Source organism: Ylistrum balloti, unplaced genomic scaffold, assembly GCF_031769215.1.
Source record: "Ylistrum balloti isolate Yb309-2 unplaced genomic scaffold, AGI_CSIRO_Ybal_v1 Utg370744, whole genome shotgun sequence".
Lineage (NCBI taxonomy): Eukaryota > Metazoa > Mollusca > Bivalvia > Pectinida > Pectinidae > Ylistrum > Ylistrum balloti.
This window is the reverse complement of record NW_026782438.1, coordinates 782,047-796,715: the sequence shown is the minus strand read 5'-3', so window position 1 is coordinate 796,715 and position 14,669 is coordinate 782,047. Positions and strand designations below refer to the sequence as shown.

The 14,669-nt window shown below is 32.8% G+C and overlaps 1 protein-coding gene across 1 annotated transcript in view; it reads right to left on the bottom strand.

The window, feature by feature from the left end:
• The window catches only part of LOC132558018 (ganglioside GM2 activator-like), a 29,867-nt gene extending 26,357 nt beyond the window's left edge, over positions 1 to 3,510 (bottom strand). The window contains exon 1 of the mRNA XM_060222537.1: positions 3,345 to 3,510. Coding sequence (XP_060078520.1) covers positions 3,345 to 3,510 — 166 coding nt within the window. The remainder of the gene's footprint in view (positions 1 to 3,344) is intronic.
• Between the last annotated feature and the right edge of the window lie 11,159 nt (positions 3,511 to 14,669).

The following is a 14,669-nucleotide window of genomic DNA, read 5'->3' as shown; positions in this document are numbered from 1 at the left end:
CACTATTCGATGGTATTCATCTCAGCAAGACCACCAAAGTGGATCTGATTATGTAACTATCGACTTTATGTATGGAGTTGTTAGGACTGATGATTGATGTTCTGGTAGCAGAGGTCACTGTCATTTCTACGAACCTTTTACAAGTATACTGTGTTCCTCATTGCTAAAATCAGCGGTTCTCGGCTGTGTAGAAATGTTAAGCTTAATTACCATACTAACGCACCTTTCAACGGCATCGTATCTCAAGGTTATCTTATATAATCATATGAAAAAGTAAAACTTAATTAAATATGGACATTATACTGACGATGGAAAACAAATCAGATAAATAGTTTTTGACATGAATCATTATTTAACAGACAACTACCACATTTGATTTCTGGCGAATCACCATTACTCATATCGATGGGGAAAATTAATTCCATCGTGCCCATGAAAACGTTAAACACATTATCAGGGCTGTTGTGTGCCCCCTTAATGAAAAGCTATCTATCGGAGTCATGCTTCTGGTAGGTCCATTACATAGTGTCTTTATCGTGTTTCCCGTTAGGTCGAGGTTCTGCACACTGACTTCAAAGACATCGATTAAATCTCGGGCATGAATTTATCAAAACCATCAACACTATAAATCATCTGTTTTCTATCTGTCGTAAAGACAAACGGCCATTTATTTCGTTTAAGTTATAGCATAGACTTCGGTTTGTTTTTAATGTATATTTCCCGATAGATTGTGACATTTGATATTTCTTTTAAATGTGTACTTCTTTTTCAAATGTGCGTTTTATTCCCTGTTTTCGAAATAGTGTTTCTCAAAAGACAAAATGGTTTGGGTGCTGGTAAAAACGCCATATTCTACTGCTGTTGTATTATAATGGTATTGTAGATATTACCTAGCTATATAAGTATAATTTCCCTTCTGACTTTATCACCTTCTTGCTTTGGTGTGAAATGACCAGCATCACAAAGCGGAAACAATCTCTCTGTGGCTGGTACCCTAGACTCGAATGATAATTACATACTCGATTTATTTTCATTTTTCTTATGCCCAAACCTACTCAATAACTCTGCTAGTTTTCTACACGGAATAAAAATATAAATAAATGGCATATTTGATAAAGAAAATAGCGATAAATAATGTTTTAATCTGGAATCCAGTAATTATTCAAAATACAATTCGTATTGGTATTGTGTCATTTTGATAATGCAATTTTCTGATATTTTTCTCATCAAAATTAAGGAACGCGATTTGAATCTAAGGTGTATAAATTTATTTTCCTGATAAAAACAAACGCTGCAATGATACTTTTCATAGATAAGCAACAAGTACAGGTAATACTATTTTATTTCAGTATTGATATATTTAAATATGTAAAATACAACCAATCTCAACTGTTAATATTTCATACATTTTTAGAGACGTTACAAAATTTACATTTCTCGCATTTGTGACAATGTATGTGAAACATGTTGAGTGTTAACATCGTTTTGGTTGATTCCTGCCGAACCTAAACATGAAATGTTTCTGAAAGCTCAAACACCAAGCAACATCACCATTGTTAACGCTACTGATAGTTCGTTTCCGTGTTTTCACCACGTATCCGTTTCAGAGAGTAGTCAGCCTCACTGATACTCGGCTTCAACAACCGATGGTGGTTTAGTAACAGGTGTGTCAGTGTGGGAGTATGTGCGACGCTGTGATGGAGATTTGTTTGGGTCGAGTTAACCTCAGATGTTTATGTTAAGTGCTTATGAAAGCTACAAATTTATTTTTAACAACATTGACAAATACGCTGTAAGGTTTGGCTTAAAATACCATTCCTATAGCCTCCAGTGTGTAAGTGGCGCTGATATACCAACGGTGTACATATCGTAAAATACGTTCATTCATAAAACTGAAGTAGGTATAGGAGAACGTGCTTAAAGAGTTCTAAATCGGTGGATGGAGAAAGGAAATAGTTTCAGTCTTGTGTTATGTTTTATGTGTACACCGGAGCGGGTAATTCACCACAGTGGTATATAAATCATAACCTCCAAAAACAACAATGACGTGCTATATGAGATCGTAGTGACATCACAACTTATCACTGTCATCTCCTGATACAACTGTTTTTAAACGTTGTGCTTTCTCTGATCCTTACAGTCGACAAACTATGAAAATATGTACGTTTAAGCTTGGATTATTATCACCAGTATTTTCATAAATAAGTGATTATATAAACATATTTATCAAACGTTGAAAATAATACCGCGTGATTAAGACTGACGAAAAAGTCAATGAGACAATACTATTAATCCAAAAACCAGTTAAACACTACAACTTCGACTAAAACTGACTACTGATCGAAAGTAAATATCAGTCATGTGTTTTAATCCATAACTTATATCATCAGGATGTTAATTAAATCTGATCATCAACATCCAATACCCTTAAATCATTTATCTTCGAGACAATTTTCCTCTCTATCCAAACGGAATTTTTTCTGAGTATTGTAACAAAAGATCGAGGTATTTCTTTGATTAAGCGTTCGTTCTATGGCAAATATAACAGCCCAGTGTTAGAAAACGTTCCCGGAGGTTTCCGTCAACTTTACTTTGACAATGGTGTTAAAGAATACTTACCAATAGTAGTTTTCAATACAATGACAATTCAACATACACGTCTACTTCACAATTACCGTTGAAATTAGTTAGCACAATTGAGTGAATTTTAATGATAGATATCAGAAGTCACAAGCATGACCAATTATTCAGTTCGAACATGGTTGTAACTCTCTGTATGATGACACGTGCCTTTTCGGTCTTATAATGCAGATATGATTTGAATAAGGGAAATTGTAACAGCTAATGAAAATAAAAATAAGATCGATAGTTTGGAAATATATGTAGTAACTTACACTTCGCTATTATGCGTACAGAAAATTACAACTGTAGTGTTTGTAGTTGTGTAATAGTTAAAAATAAAATAAATATCTTCCGCTTCTTAATATTGGTGTATGATGATTAAGGAAGCTTTGGTCGGCATTTGAATAATAAAGATTAACGGAAGATGTACTGTTTTATTTTTAGAAAAGTGCGAAATAAAGTCCCTTTTCAAATGACGTTGAGTCTAATTTTGGCGCATTATGATTTATGAAAATGCCTTAATTAAACTTTTTGGTGACTAAAATTCATAAAATGAGTTGGAAAACATCATTTTTTGTCGAAAGAGTAATTTTACGAGAATCCAGTGCATTTTATAATATAAACTTATCATAATAACTGGAAAATTAGAAAATGAAATTTAAGTAAAACGAAAAAAGTAACATGGATATTTTATACATGTAAATTAATAAGAATACACTTACCGCAATCTGAGAAACGTAATTCGGGTTTTTCTCTCTTTCTTCTGGCGACGCAAACAGATGCCCCGGCTATTAAAATTAAAGCAACTGGAAGGAAATGCTTCTTCATAGTATAATTATAAAGTAATATCATTTTGTAGGAGCCTGCTATTATTTCGACAAAATCCATTCACAAAGTTCCTCTGCTTTCCGTAAAGTGAAGGAGCTCCATCTATATTGTTAATTAGATGAAGTTAGGAAAACCTTATATAGATAGAACACCACTAAATATCTCCAATTAATAATGTGCATATTTTGGCAGGTATCGTTGATATATTTCCGCAGGTATGCATTCACAGCTTTAAACTTGCCATGGAACCCCTACAGATCGTTCTACTTTGACAGTTCCCCTTGCCTGGGGTTTATACAGAATTGGGAGTCCCCCATTGAACAAATGTTTAGCAACATTCTAAATCTCCCTGAGACCGCACACGGCGAAACTTGTGAATGTGACGTCACAACTCCCTACCCTTCGGTCGTCTGTTTACCTGGCTTGGGTCGCGCGGCCCACCACTTTCACCAGTTGGCTTCGTATTGGCCAGGTGAGATATTGAGGGAAATCTGAACAGGTTTTTAAGATATTAAAAGGATTTAACCTCATCATCAGTCTCCCACTCTACCTGTTCACTATATCATCCACCTCTGTCTTCACATAAAGAGATTATAGTTAGCAAAGTATCAGTGTCTAACGACGAGAGAAATTACATGGATTCTTAGTCTACACATTATATATTTTACGAACCGGGGTTTGTATAGAGACAAGTATATACACCCAATTCTTAACAAGTTATCAATTTTGTAGAGTTGATTGTTATTAATATGCCTGCCAGCTTTTTATTCTTTAAAAATTGCAATGCTGCCAAAATTCTAAATCCCCCCATTGGCAGCGTCTATGGTCGGTCATTGGGCACCAGGCATTACTAGCGGTGAGTTGGTCGGTTCAGACCACACACGACGCGTTTTTGTAGCTCGCACACACGATGGTCTCTCTACAGCGGTGTAGCAGGGCAGGCAGGTAGAAGGCCACATCTCCCTCTGGACACATGCTATCACCATACAATCATATTTTTTATGAACAAAGAAACATCATTCGCTTATTGTTACACTATACGCAAATCAATATTGCAATTATCATTGAAAACATGAATGTATAAATTAATGAACTGTACTGATCATATCTATATAACTTTTCGTGTGGTGTTTTCCCACCTTCCCGATAGAATCAAATTTGTTTACTTTCGGGTGTTTCAGGTTTCATATAAAGGAGAAAATTTCTTCAACACTATGTCACATATTTTTTGTATTTACTATGACACGATTCATGACGTGTCAGTCGAAGTGTTTACCTGTGATAAACCTTGTGTGAGATACTCAGATTCCTAGTATACCTTCCGTCAGGACAATGATGTGTATTGGCTACCTAGTCCAATTAGAGGCAAGCTTTGTGTACACAAGAAGACAGCATAGAACGTCTGATAATGTTTTTTCACATGAAAATAAAAATTAAAAATCGTCGTTATTTGTTGTATATAAATATTTCATTTAATTTATGACTTGTTACAAATGTTTAAATCTTTCAATTTGGCCACATTTTTTTTGCGTATTTGTATTGTAAGCTAGTAATGCGCCAGTGTGATGAACTGATACGTGTGATGTGAGAAGCGTAAACTCACACATATGATCAAATAACTTGGAAATAAAATACACCTCAATGTCACGGAAAACATATGTATCAAGAACATATCTGCAATTATATTTTGATATGTATCTACAATACTGAGTCTCGCACTACTCTCGACATTATCTACGATTATTTTCATATAAACCTTAGTCATATCTACTATAATATCTTAGAAGTTAATTTAGTCATATCTTCATCTATACAAAACATGTTTATGCCAGCAAACACAAAGTCTTTGAAATAACGTTATAAAACATCAGATAGGAACACTTTAATTTTTCCTCGAATTGGTTACATTATCTTCTCAAATATAATGTTCCACACAAAAATAAAAGAACAATTATGAGAATTGATAAAGATAACAACTATTTATAATTTGTTTTTATTTATCAGATGAAATCGGCTAATTCATCTTATGTTTGTTATTATTTGTAGGAATCCAAATGTAAATAATCAGTTATTATAATACATCAAAACAGGGCATTATGTTACTTTTATCAGTCACATTATCTTTCTCCGTATAGTTATCATATCTAAATTGCGTCGTTCATGCATTCCCGAATCAATTTTCTAAAATATGGCGAATATTGTTATAGATAGCATGTGGATCTTTATGGGACGAGTATGTGAATATTACAATATTATTATTTATAAGCATTGCTGTTTTCAAATATACATAAAACGTATATAAATAAGCTTTAAATATAATTATGAAATTCGGTCAAAGTGTTACTAGAATGTGGGGGTGTTTGTAAACCTGAACACACCTTGAGCATAAACTCTTTTTCAAGTCATTGTAGAATACCTGAAGTAATTATAGGATAGGCATACATCAATTAATATTTACTTAATTTATGATCCATGTAAGCACATGTGAAGTGAATGTTTCTTTTTCTAGATCTATACATTCAAACCCTGCATTTAATGCCTGTATGGTTAACTTAATTGACCAGAACGTAGCTATGATTATAGAGGGGTCAATGGATTTTCGTGATGGCGCTTCGCTTCCGTAATATTTACAACAACAGAAAATATGCAAAATCATCGTTCTATTTCCTTAGACTTTCAAATTAAATAAAGTTGTAAGTGGTAGAAATTTAAACTATATTTCCATGTTATTCTATACATTTGCCTTTTATTTTACATAAACAAAACCGATAATTGCGGGACGTATGTGTCTTTGTGTGAAAAAAATCAATTTTTTTCTTATTGATGTGAAATAAAAAAAAAATTTAAAGAAAGAGAATAATGCCAAGTACATAAACAAATGAATTGATGGAAAACGAAATAAATTACAAACACTAATCAAAAGGGTATATTTTTATCTAAGTAATTGTTTTACGTGTATGAAGACTGCAAAGGGTATTGATTTATGGGATTTTAGGACAAGTCCTAAATATGATTTTCACATTTATTTCGATCATATTAACTTTACTAAGCCACCTTCTAGATTTCAAATGTTATTAACGTATCTTTATTACAATCTTCATACGAAAAAACTATTAATGCCGTATATGTAGCATTCATTTCTGATATTTTGCATACAATTGCACTTGTTTTACGACTGGTGGACAACTGGAAATATTTTGCAATTTGTTAAAGTTGTGAAAGTGTAATTTTCTCTTCAGGGAATAGTTATGTAAAATGTTGACAGGCCTTTGCTTTGTTTCCATTTTCAATTTCCAACGTAGATTTTCTCTTATCGACCTTTCGCTTAAGAAAATTTTGTCACCTCGTACTCTTTAATATAAGCCATGAAAATAAGATATAAAGCAATCGGAAAACAAGATAACTGAAAAAGGCTTACCATATGTGATATCTGATATAATTATCAATAAATTTGTTGATGAATTTGCAGCCTTTCCAGGTCATTTGCGTTTATGTCGAAATAATAAACTCATAATTGAAGTATTAGTTTTATTCATATCTGATCCCAACATTAACGGGAAACAAGTAACACAAATGGGTTTGGAAGTCCGCACTGCTCTGAAGCATGTGCTTTCTTATTTTTCGTGTTTTTGTTTTTTTGTCTTCTTGGAATCTCAGACGCAAACCCTTTTTCGATATGAAAAATTGACGCCTAATATGAAATTTTATTATATGTTGATCTGATTATAATAAACCCAAAGCATGTCGACATTCTTCAACAAAGACCGTTGTAAACTTCCTTGTAAGAAAACATATATACTTGTCGTTTTTACTGAAAGTCTGCAGTCGCTAGAATTAAGTGAAAAGTAGTTTTGTGTTAACGTATAGGGTCAAGTAAAAACACGAATACAGCACTGTATGATTTATGACATTTCAAAAGAAAATCAACAAGAGTTATAATTTACACGACACGAAAAGGTAGGGACCGAAGCAATACCAAAATGAACGTAAACAATACACACAAGATAATTCCGGTAATATAACAGTAATCAAAACTCCATCACTCTATAAATATGTTAAAAAATACTAATTAAAAGCAAATGTAATATCTGTGTATATTATGTCTTGGTCAGTTTATTCTCAAGGATTTGCCGTATAGGGTTAAACAGAATCACGATAGGGAATCATTTACTTGGTATAAAGTGATGAATAAAAGAAGACGATAGAGGATTTTGATTCTAACCTAGATAATCATTTTTGTCCATAATTTTGTGTTCTCTGTGAAGTGTTCGAACCATCAATACAACGTGTAATGTTGAACAGCAGATTCTAAAATAGACACAACGAAATTTATATTTATATATTTATCTTTTACTTATTCAATTATATTTCTATATCCTTAAATATTTCATTTATGAAACAATATATAATGTCGGGCTGTTTTTATTCACTGATCATCACAAAACACATCTCAAAGCACAGCGAAACTGGAGTCATACATTACTCGTACTATTAGGGTGTCAGACGTGCCAAAGGAATCTCCGATGATCACCTTTGTCAGCTTTGAAAAAAGGAAACTAAAAAGACAACGTAATTGACATGTGGTAATTGTGTGTGTTGTTGAATATCCACATCATGTTGACAGGTTTGGCTAATGTGCCATTATATAATTGGTAGCCGTGGGATCACCACTTAGGGCTCTCCTATTGAAATAGTATACTTGTGGTCAGTGTGGTCATTACTGAAAGGCCACCTGCTGCGTCGATCTGACCACAGTGACACCTGACCATTTACAAGTCATTCCGGACAAACTCTGACCAACAATAGTTTTAATGGAAAGTCATAGCACGAATTTGGTTTACACTCTGCTGTTGGGATTGAATCTTATTTACAGTTGTTAGGGGGAAACGTTTCTCACTATATAACTGAAATATCAATATGGTTTTAACAAATTAAATGACAGGGAAACAAACATAAATATGTTATGTTTTAAATCATATTTCATAATGGAATTATATAAAGACGAATAGATCTCTGTACAAATCATGCTGTATATACAGCACAAACGATTTGAGGACCAACATAAAATATATTATTGAAAAATAGTTTTCCATGTGCCGCGGCGAACAAGTTTTAGTCACAAAACTGTTTCCGCTTCCGGTTTCTGCAATGCATATTCAGGTATCTTTCATCTTCTCAACTTCGTTGATTTTATCTTGCCTAATGGTATGTTGACGTTGTAATACAATGTACGTGTAGGTTTTCACGTTATGGTTTGTTTCTTTAAATATATCCCTATTGCTTTTATTTTTTGTTCTCTAACAACACTTAATAAAAGAAAACAATTAACATATTTTACTAATCCTCACGATAAATATGAATTTATCAATTCAGCTTTATTCTTATGTTCTTGTCAGAGTTATCACTTATTATTTTCATTTATTGTCCTATTATTGTCTATAATATATTCATATCCATGAATGGGATATCATAAAAAAATAAAGCTCAACATATCGTTCTGAACATTAGATGTTGATATATGATGACTTCAACTTTGTGCACTATTCAATGTACTATAGCTATTTTTATTTTTTTTTTACAAAATTGTGATTACACAAACGTTTGTTCTTTAACAAAATTGAGATGACTTAAACGTACAGTCTTTCATCATAGTAGAAATACTTATCTTACACACAAAGAGCGGTTTTTAAACAACATCAAATGTTCTTTATGTCTTCATTTGAACCTTGCCGCAAACTTAAAATAAATGGATTGGTGGAGACGTTGATATCTTACATGGTTATTACAAGGCGAATGTGTGGATTTCATTTGGGTGTTCTTCCATTAAATAAATCTTTTCAACATGTTGAATTAAGCCGCCCCCAGCCTTTCGTTAAACATAGGCACCATTTAATATATGGTTTAATCCAAATTCTTTCTTAAATGTGCTCTTAGAATTAAAAAGTTATTCAGATATCATATCAGTTGCAATGACTATAACTAGAGGCGGAGGTAATTCAAGAAAAGAGTACTGGTCTATTAGACTATATTGTCCATAAAAATACTTTATGTGAGATGTTATCGGCACTCAATTGGAGAAGTCGTAAACACTGATCATGGGGAGGTGAATTAAATGGGGTGTATATTAATGGTATATCTTACGTATGTACTGTAACCTTTGATACCATTCAAAATGCATCACGAATTTAACGAGATGTTCGTACGAGATTCAATATGGCGTCCATGAAATTACTGGACGGAAATTAGATAAAGAAAGAGAGAATGAAGAATAGAGAAAGAAATCATCAAGTTAATTAGCTTCAGTGGGATTATCAAAGCACATGATATATGTTCAAAAGCACAAAGACGAATACGAAATAGCCATAAAATGACTTTATAATTAGAACCTTTGAAAAATTAACATTTAAAGACAGAACCAAACTTGTATCTTGTATAGAAAGTACATATTGTAAAAGGAAACATTAACATTTAAAGACAGAACCAAACTGGTATCTTGTATAGAAAGTACATATTGTAAAAGGAAATTAATTATTCAGAATATTGCTGCTACAGTAGCCAGTTAAACCCTGAGCAAACAAATAATTCATCAGAGGTATCCACATCAGACTGATCCTCTTAATCGAGCTTACCCCGTAATAAAGCATTATAGGAGCTTTGAAGTGGGGAGGCAACACTGTTGACATGGGGGTGGGGAATAGGTTAGGGAAGTAATAGATGTGATTTTCTTGGCGATATCGAACTCAATGTTTGCTAAGGTGACGTGGTGCAATTCAAGTAGATAGAGGAGGAAGAGCAGATTAATTTGTTAACAACTTACATTGCTTTCTCTATATCTAGGGGGTGATGTTTTTGATGTTTTAGGTCACTGCACATTGATAACAACTGGATAATATATATAATAAGATTCCTTTGAAAGTCGTGGAATACTCAGTTATCTATAGGTATAAAGCATTGAGGTTAAGGTAAATACGATGTAGATACTAAATGCAGTTTAAAACGCCATGAATCTTTATCCTTAACCTATTCATATTGGTTTCATTTCGTGAATCACAAAATATCTGCAGTTAGAGACTAATTTTTAAAGACCAAAAAATGAATCAGTATTGTCCTTCCTCTTTGTCTACATGAATCCCCGACGTAAACATGTTTGTGGACTATTTCTATCCTTTATTCTAAAGTTACAAGGTGCATGCTTATTCATTCAGAATTCATTCAAATACAAACCAGAGATATCGCCAAAACGACCAAATAAATCATTATTGTTGCCCCCTAATATTGGCTTTAACGCGATGAACTACGTCTTACATCTTCTTTTTCGATAATATCTTCATCAATTCATTTATATTTGTATATATCTAAATGTACATTATGAACCATTGATGTATCGTGAAGTCAGCTCGTCTTCATTTGTTAAGGCACAGGTATAAATATGATCTAAATTGTGTTCGTGCAACTGCAATTGCAATAAAATGTCATTAAATTTCGCATTTGTATTGTTATTTCTCTTTCGCCTTTCCATTGATTAAAGAGCACGTCATTGTTAACTGGTTATCTTCAGGCTTGTTTCCAGTTGTGTACTTTACCATTGCAAGTATATAGCTATATCGGCCATGAATTCATTTAATTAAAAAGCAAAATGGTCAACAGAAATTATTGAACAAAATCTGCTGTTTTCAAAATGTATGCAGATCATAATCGGTATTCAATATTGGTGATATCATAATTATCTCATCTTATTTGATAATTTTGGTCACGTTTATTATGTGCAATTTATCTAGGTCATTATCTATTTAGTTTTTATTTAGTTTTTATTAAGTTAATTAGACAATTTCAACATTATCTATCTAATTATATGAAAGACACATCTTGTCAAATGTTTGCAGTGAAATATAAAAATAGGCTTTCCTGCATCGCTCGATACGCAGACAGCACTGACCTGACGGAAGTACCAGATGGCGCTTCACACCTGGCGCATGCCTGGTGAAGAGTGTTGACAGACTGCACAGGAGTTAAAGGATCTGCTGTACGCTACACAGGAAGGTGCAGTTGCTGCAGAAAGATGTGCCTTGTCAGAAAATATAATTGTTGGTGTGCGCTTTTTAACATTGTTCATTAAATTTGAGGAAAATCGTTCGTTTCAGCGGTATCTGCGATCAATTATAAAGAGCATTGTTAGCTTTTGAACTATAAATACACGTTTATCATATTGTATTATTACAATCATTGCTACTGAAATAAACAGTAGTGAATCAAAATACTCATTCGAAAACACCAAATCTGCGGAAATATATCACGGCTCTATAAAAAGTATAATTTTGATACCTTAGGTAAAGCCGTTAAGCTTATAAGTCTTACGCCAACCGAGACCTTGTTGGCATCACTTGGATTGGTATCAAAAGGACATCCTACTTCTGGTCCTGTGGAGTCGATGTTTTCTTTCAGCTGTTCGACATGAAATTTTAATGATCTTAATTGCAAATGTATGTGTATTTCAGATGAAATATTCGTATGCGTATGGCAAATATGTTCCGGGTTAAATTGATCTAAATATTTTCAAATATGTCTTCCCTAAAAATATGTCCTTACTTTTACTGAATCGGCCACCAAATGTGACCTGACGCCATATTCAAATTAGGACGGAAATTATTACGAAAAAAATGGTCATTCCAGCAGTTGATAATGCCAATCCGATGCTATTTATGTTTTGATTTCCTTTTGACAGTGAAATATAATAAATGATAAATTTGATGAAAAGTTTAATAATCCCGATAGTGATGCAACGAGAAGTCTTACATTATCATAAGTAATGATATAACTTACCCAGTGATGAAGTAAGTAACATTTATTTGTATTCACTGTTCACTGGATATTTGCCGTCTGTTTTCTGTTTGGAAACAAATTAATCGAAAAAGCAGGTTTCTACTGAAATGTTTATTTTTAATCACAGCTTTGATATGCTATTATGAATGGAATAAGCAATACAATCTTACAGTTATCTTAATTCATTATTAGCATCTGCTGTTATATTCTGTTGGAAACCATTACTTGTTATGCCATCGCTTCTACTTCATATTTAGGAGAAATATACCGATATGTTTTGCTGTTGGCAGGAAACAATAAAAAAGGAGAACTTTCAATAAAAACGGACCAATTTAATATGGCACTGGCTTCTTGTCAAGAATATATAATGTCAACGCTATCAGACGATCAACGAGAAAGTGTCCTTGTTTTCCTCGTTTGGACACATCTTCTGTGAATAGAGTAAATGCTACTTTTACTCTTTAAAATGTAAAATTAAAGTATTTTAATGTGTCATTAGCGGAAAAACTCGAGGTTCATATGGAGAAACCGCAATCGAAACATGTGCCATTGGCCTTCGATGTTCAGTTTTGTATTATTTACCGGTGTGTCGTTTGTAAAATATGACATTGCTTGTGGATTGTTAGTCCCCGAGGTTTGACGTAAACTACAAGCTACGTTTTACAGGTGTATCGGGGTATGAGAGCTAAAAATAAAAATAAAAAACATCAAACTTTTGTTCAGTTGAAAGGTTGAATAGTAGAAAGCAATTTTTAAAAATATGTTACATCATTTCCTTAACCTGTACCAGTGTCAGAATATGCGTATTAGGCAATATTCATGTTGGCTTGTTTTCATGTTTTTCGTTAATAAAAATACTTTCTTTGTTATTTTCGACTCAGTCTCTTTTCCAGCAAATTTTATTTTTATATTGAAATACAATAGATTGATGTTTGGGTGTAGGGAAAATGAAATATAATTTTTATGTTTTTTATTTGAATTTAAGGGTTCAGAACTCTAATCCTATAAATAAAATATTGGAAATATTCTGTAATTTATCTTTTCTTAAGACTTTATACTTTGATCGGAAAGTGAGTGGAACTTCTTTTCATTATTAAAATTGAGTGGATCACTGTACTGAAATTTTCGCTTTTTTTTTTACCAAAATAGATATTTTTCGTTGATCAAGAAACAAACTAATTCTTTAATTTCCCTGTCCTTAAATCACGCAAAGTGATCGAATTAAAATTCGTGTATTTCAAATTTGTGATTTATAGTGATGATTCGTGCAAAATTTGGTGAATTCTTCTCAATATCTGCAAAAGTATTAGATATTACGATAGAATTAATTACATATTATATTATGTATTAGCTTTAACATGAGTTTCATACATCCATACATCCTTAGATAAATGTGACAGAATTCAGAACATACCTTCTGAAGTTACCAGATATATGAAAATTACATCTTATTGGATTAATGAGCTTGTTCACTTCCCCGGTTTGATTTTGACATTTTTCGATCACTTTAAATTCTAATTCATTATTTTGTTTATTCTATCTTATTCCAAATCTTTATGAAAAATTACCATCAATTTGTTTTTCTTTCGTACTGAAAACTTGTTATCTAACAACTAACATAGTAACTAAGGAGGATTCAACAGAGACTTACATTTAAAACGTAGGCCCTAAACATCAATGGCGGACCCTATAAGGACGCAAAGGGCTTTAATTCGTCGTGTGACTCTATTTAATCTAACTCTGATTTTGTACTAAAAGGTACTTTTGCGTCTTTTGTATTATCTTAGAGATATACCGCCTTCTCCTTAGGTGATGTATCGTCTCTATGAATAATACAAACTTACTTGTCGGATATTGTGGACATAAAGTGAAATGGTGAATATTTGGAAAACACATCACATGGTCTGGTAATTCTCTGATTTTATTCAATAAACAATTTGCTGGTATTCCATGTTCGCGACCTAGCGGTTTTCGTCATGTAGAAAACATATACCCTTCTGGAACATCTGAACTTAATCTCCTTGTTTTTATTCAAATTTCTCTGTTTCTATTTTTTTCTTAATTTGCTCTACCGTTATCAATGGGTTTGAATTACGACTTCTTTTTGAAGTAATCTTAATCTACGTCATATCTAAATATCTAATATAGGAGTCTAGGTGTCAAACATATGATACCAAATAGTTACATATAAACAGACCGAATCACAAATATGTTTATAAAACGTCATTTTTGACATTCTATTCCCCAACAACAACAACATGGATTTCTCAAGGAACGTTTGGCTTGTTCATGTGAGCGCTGTCAACTTAGCTATGAAGACATGTGTCACTAAGACTGTGCCAATTGATGTTCTATGATTTCGTGAGAAATTGCTGTTTCTCATGTGTGTTGCTTCAGTG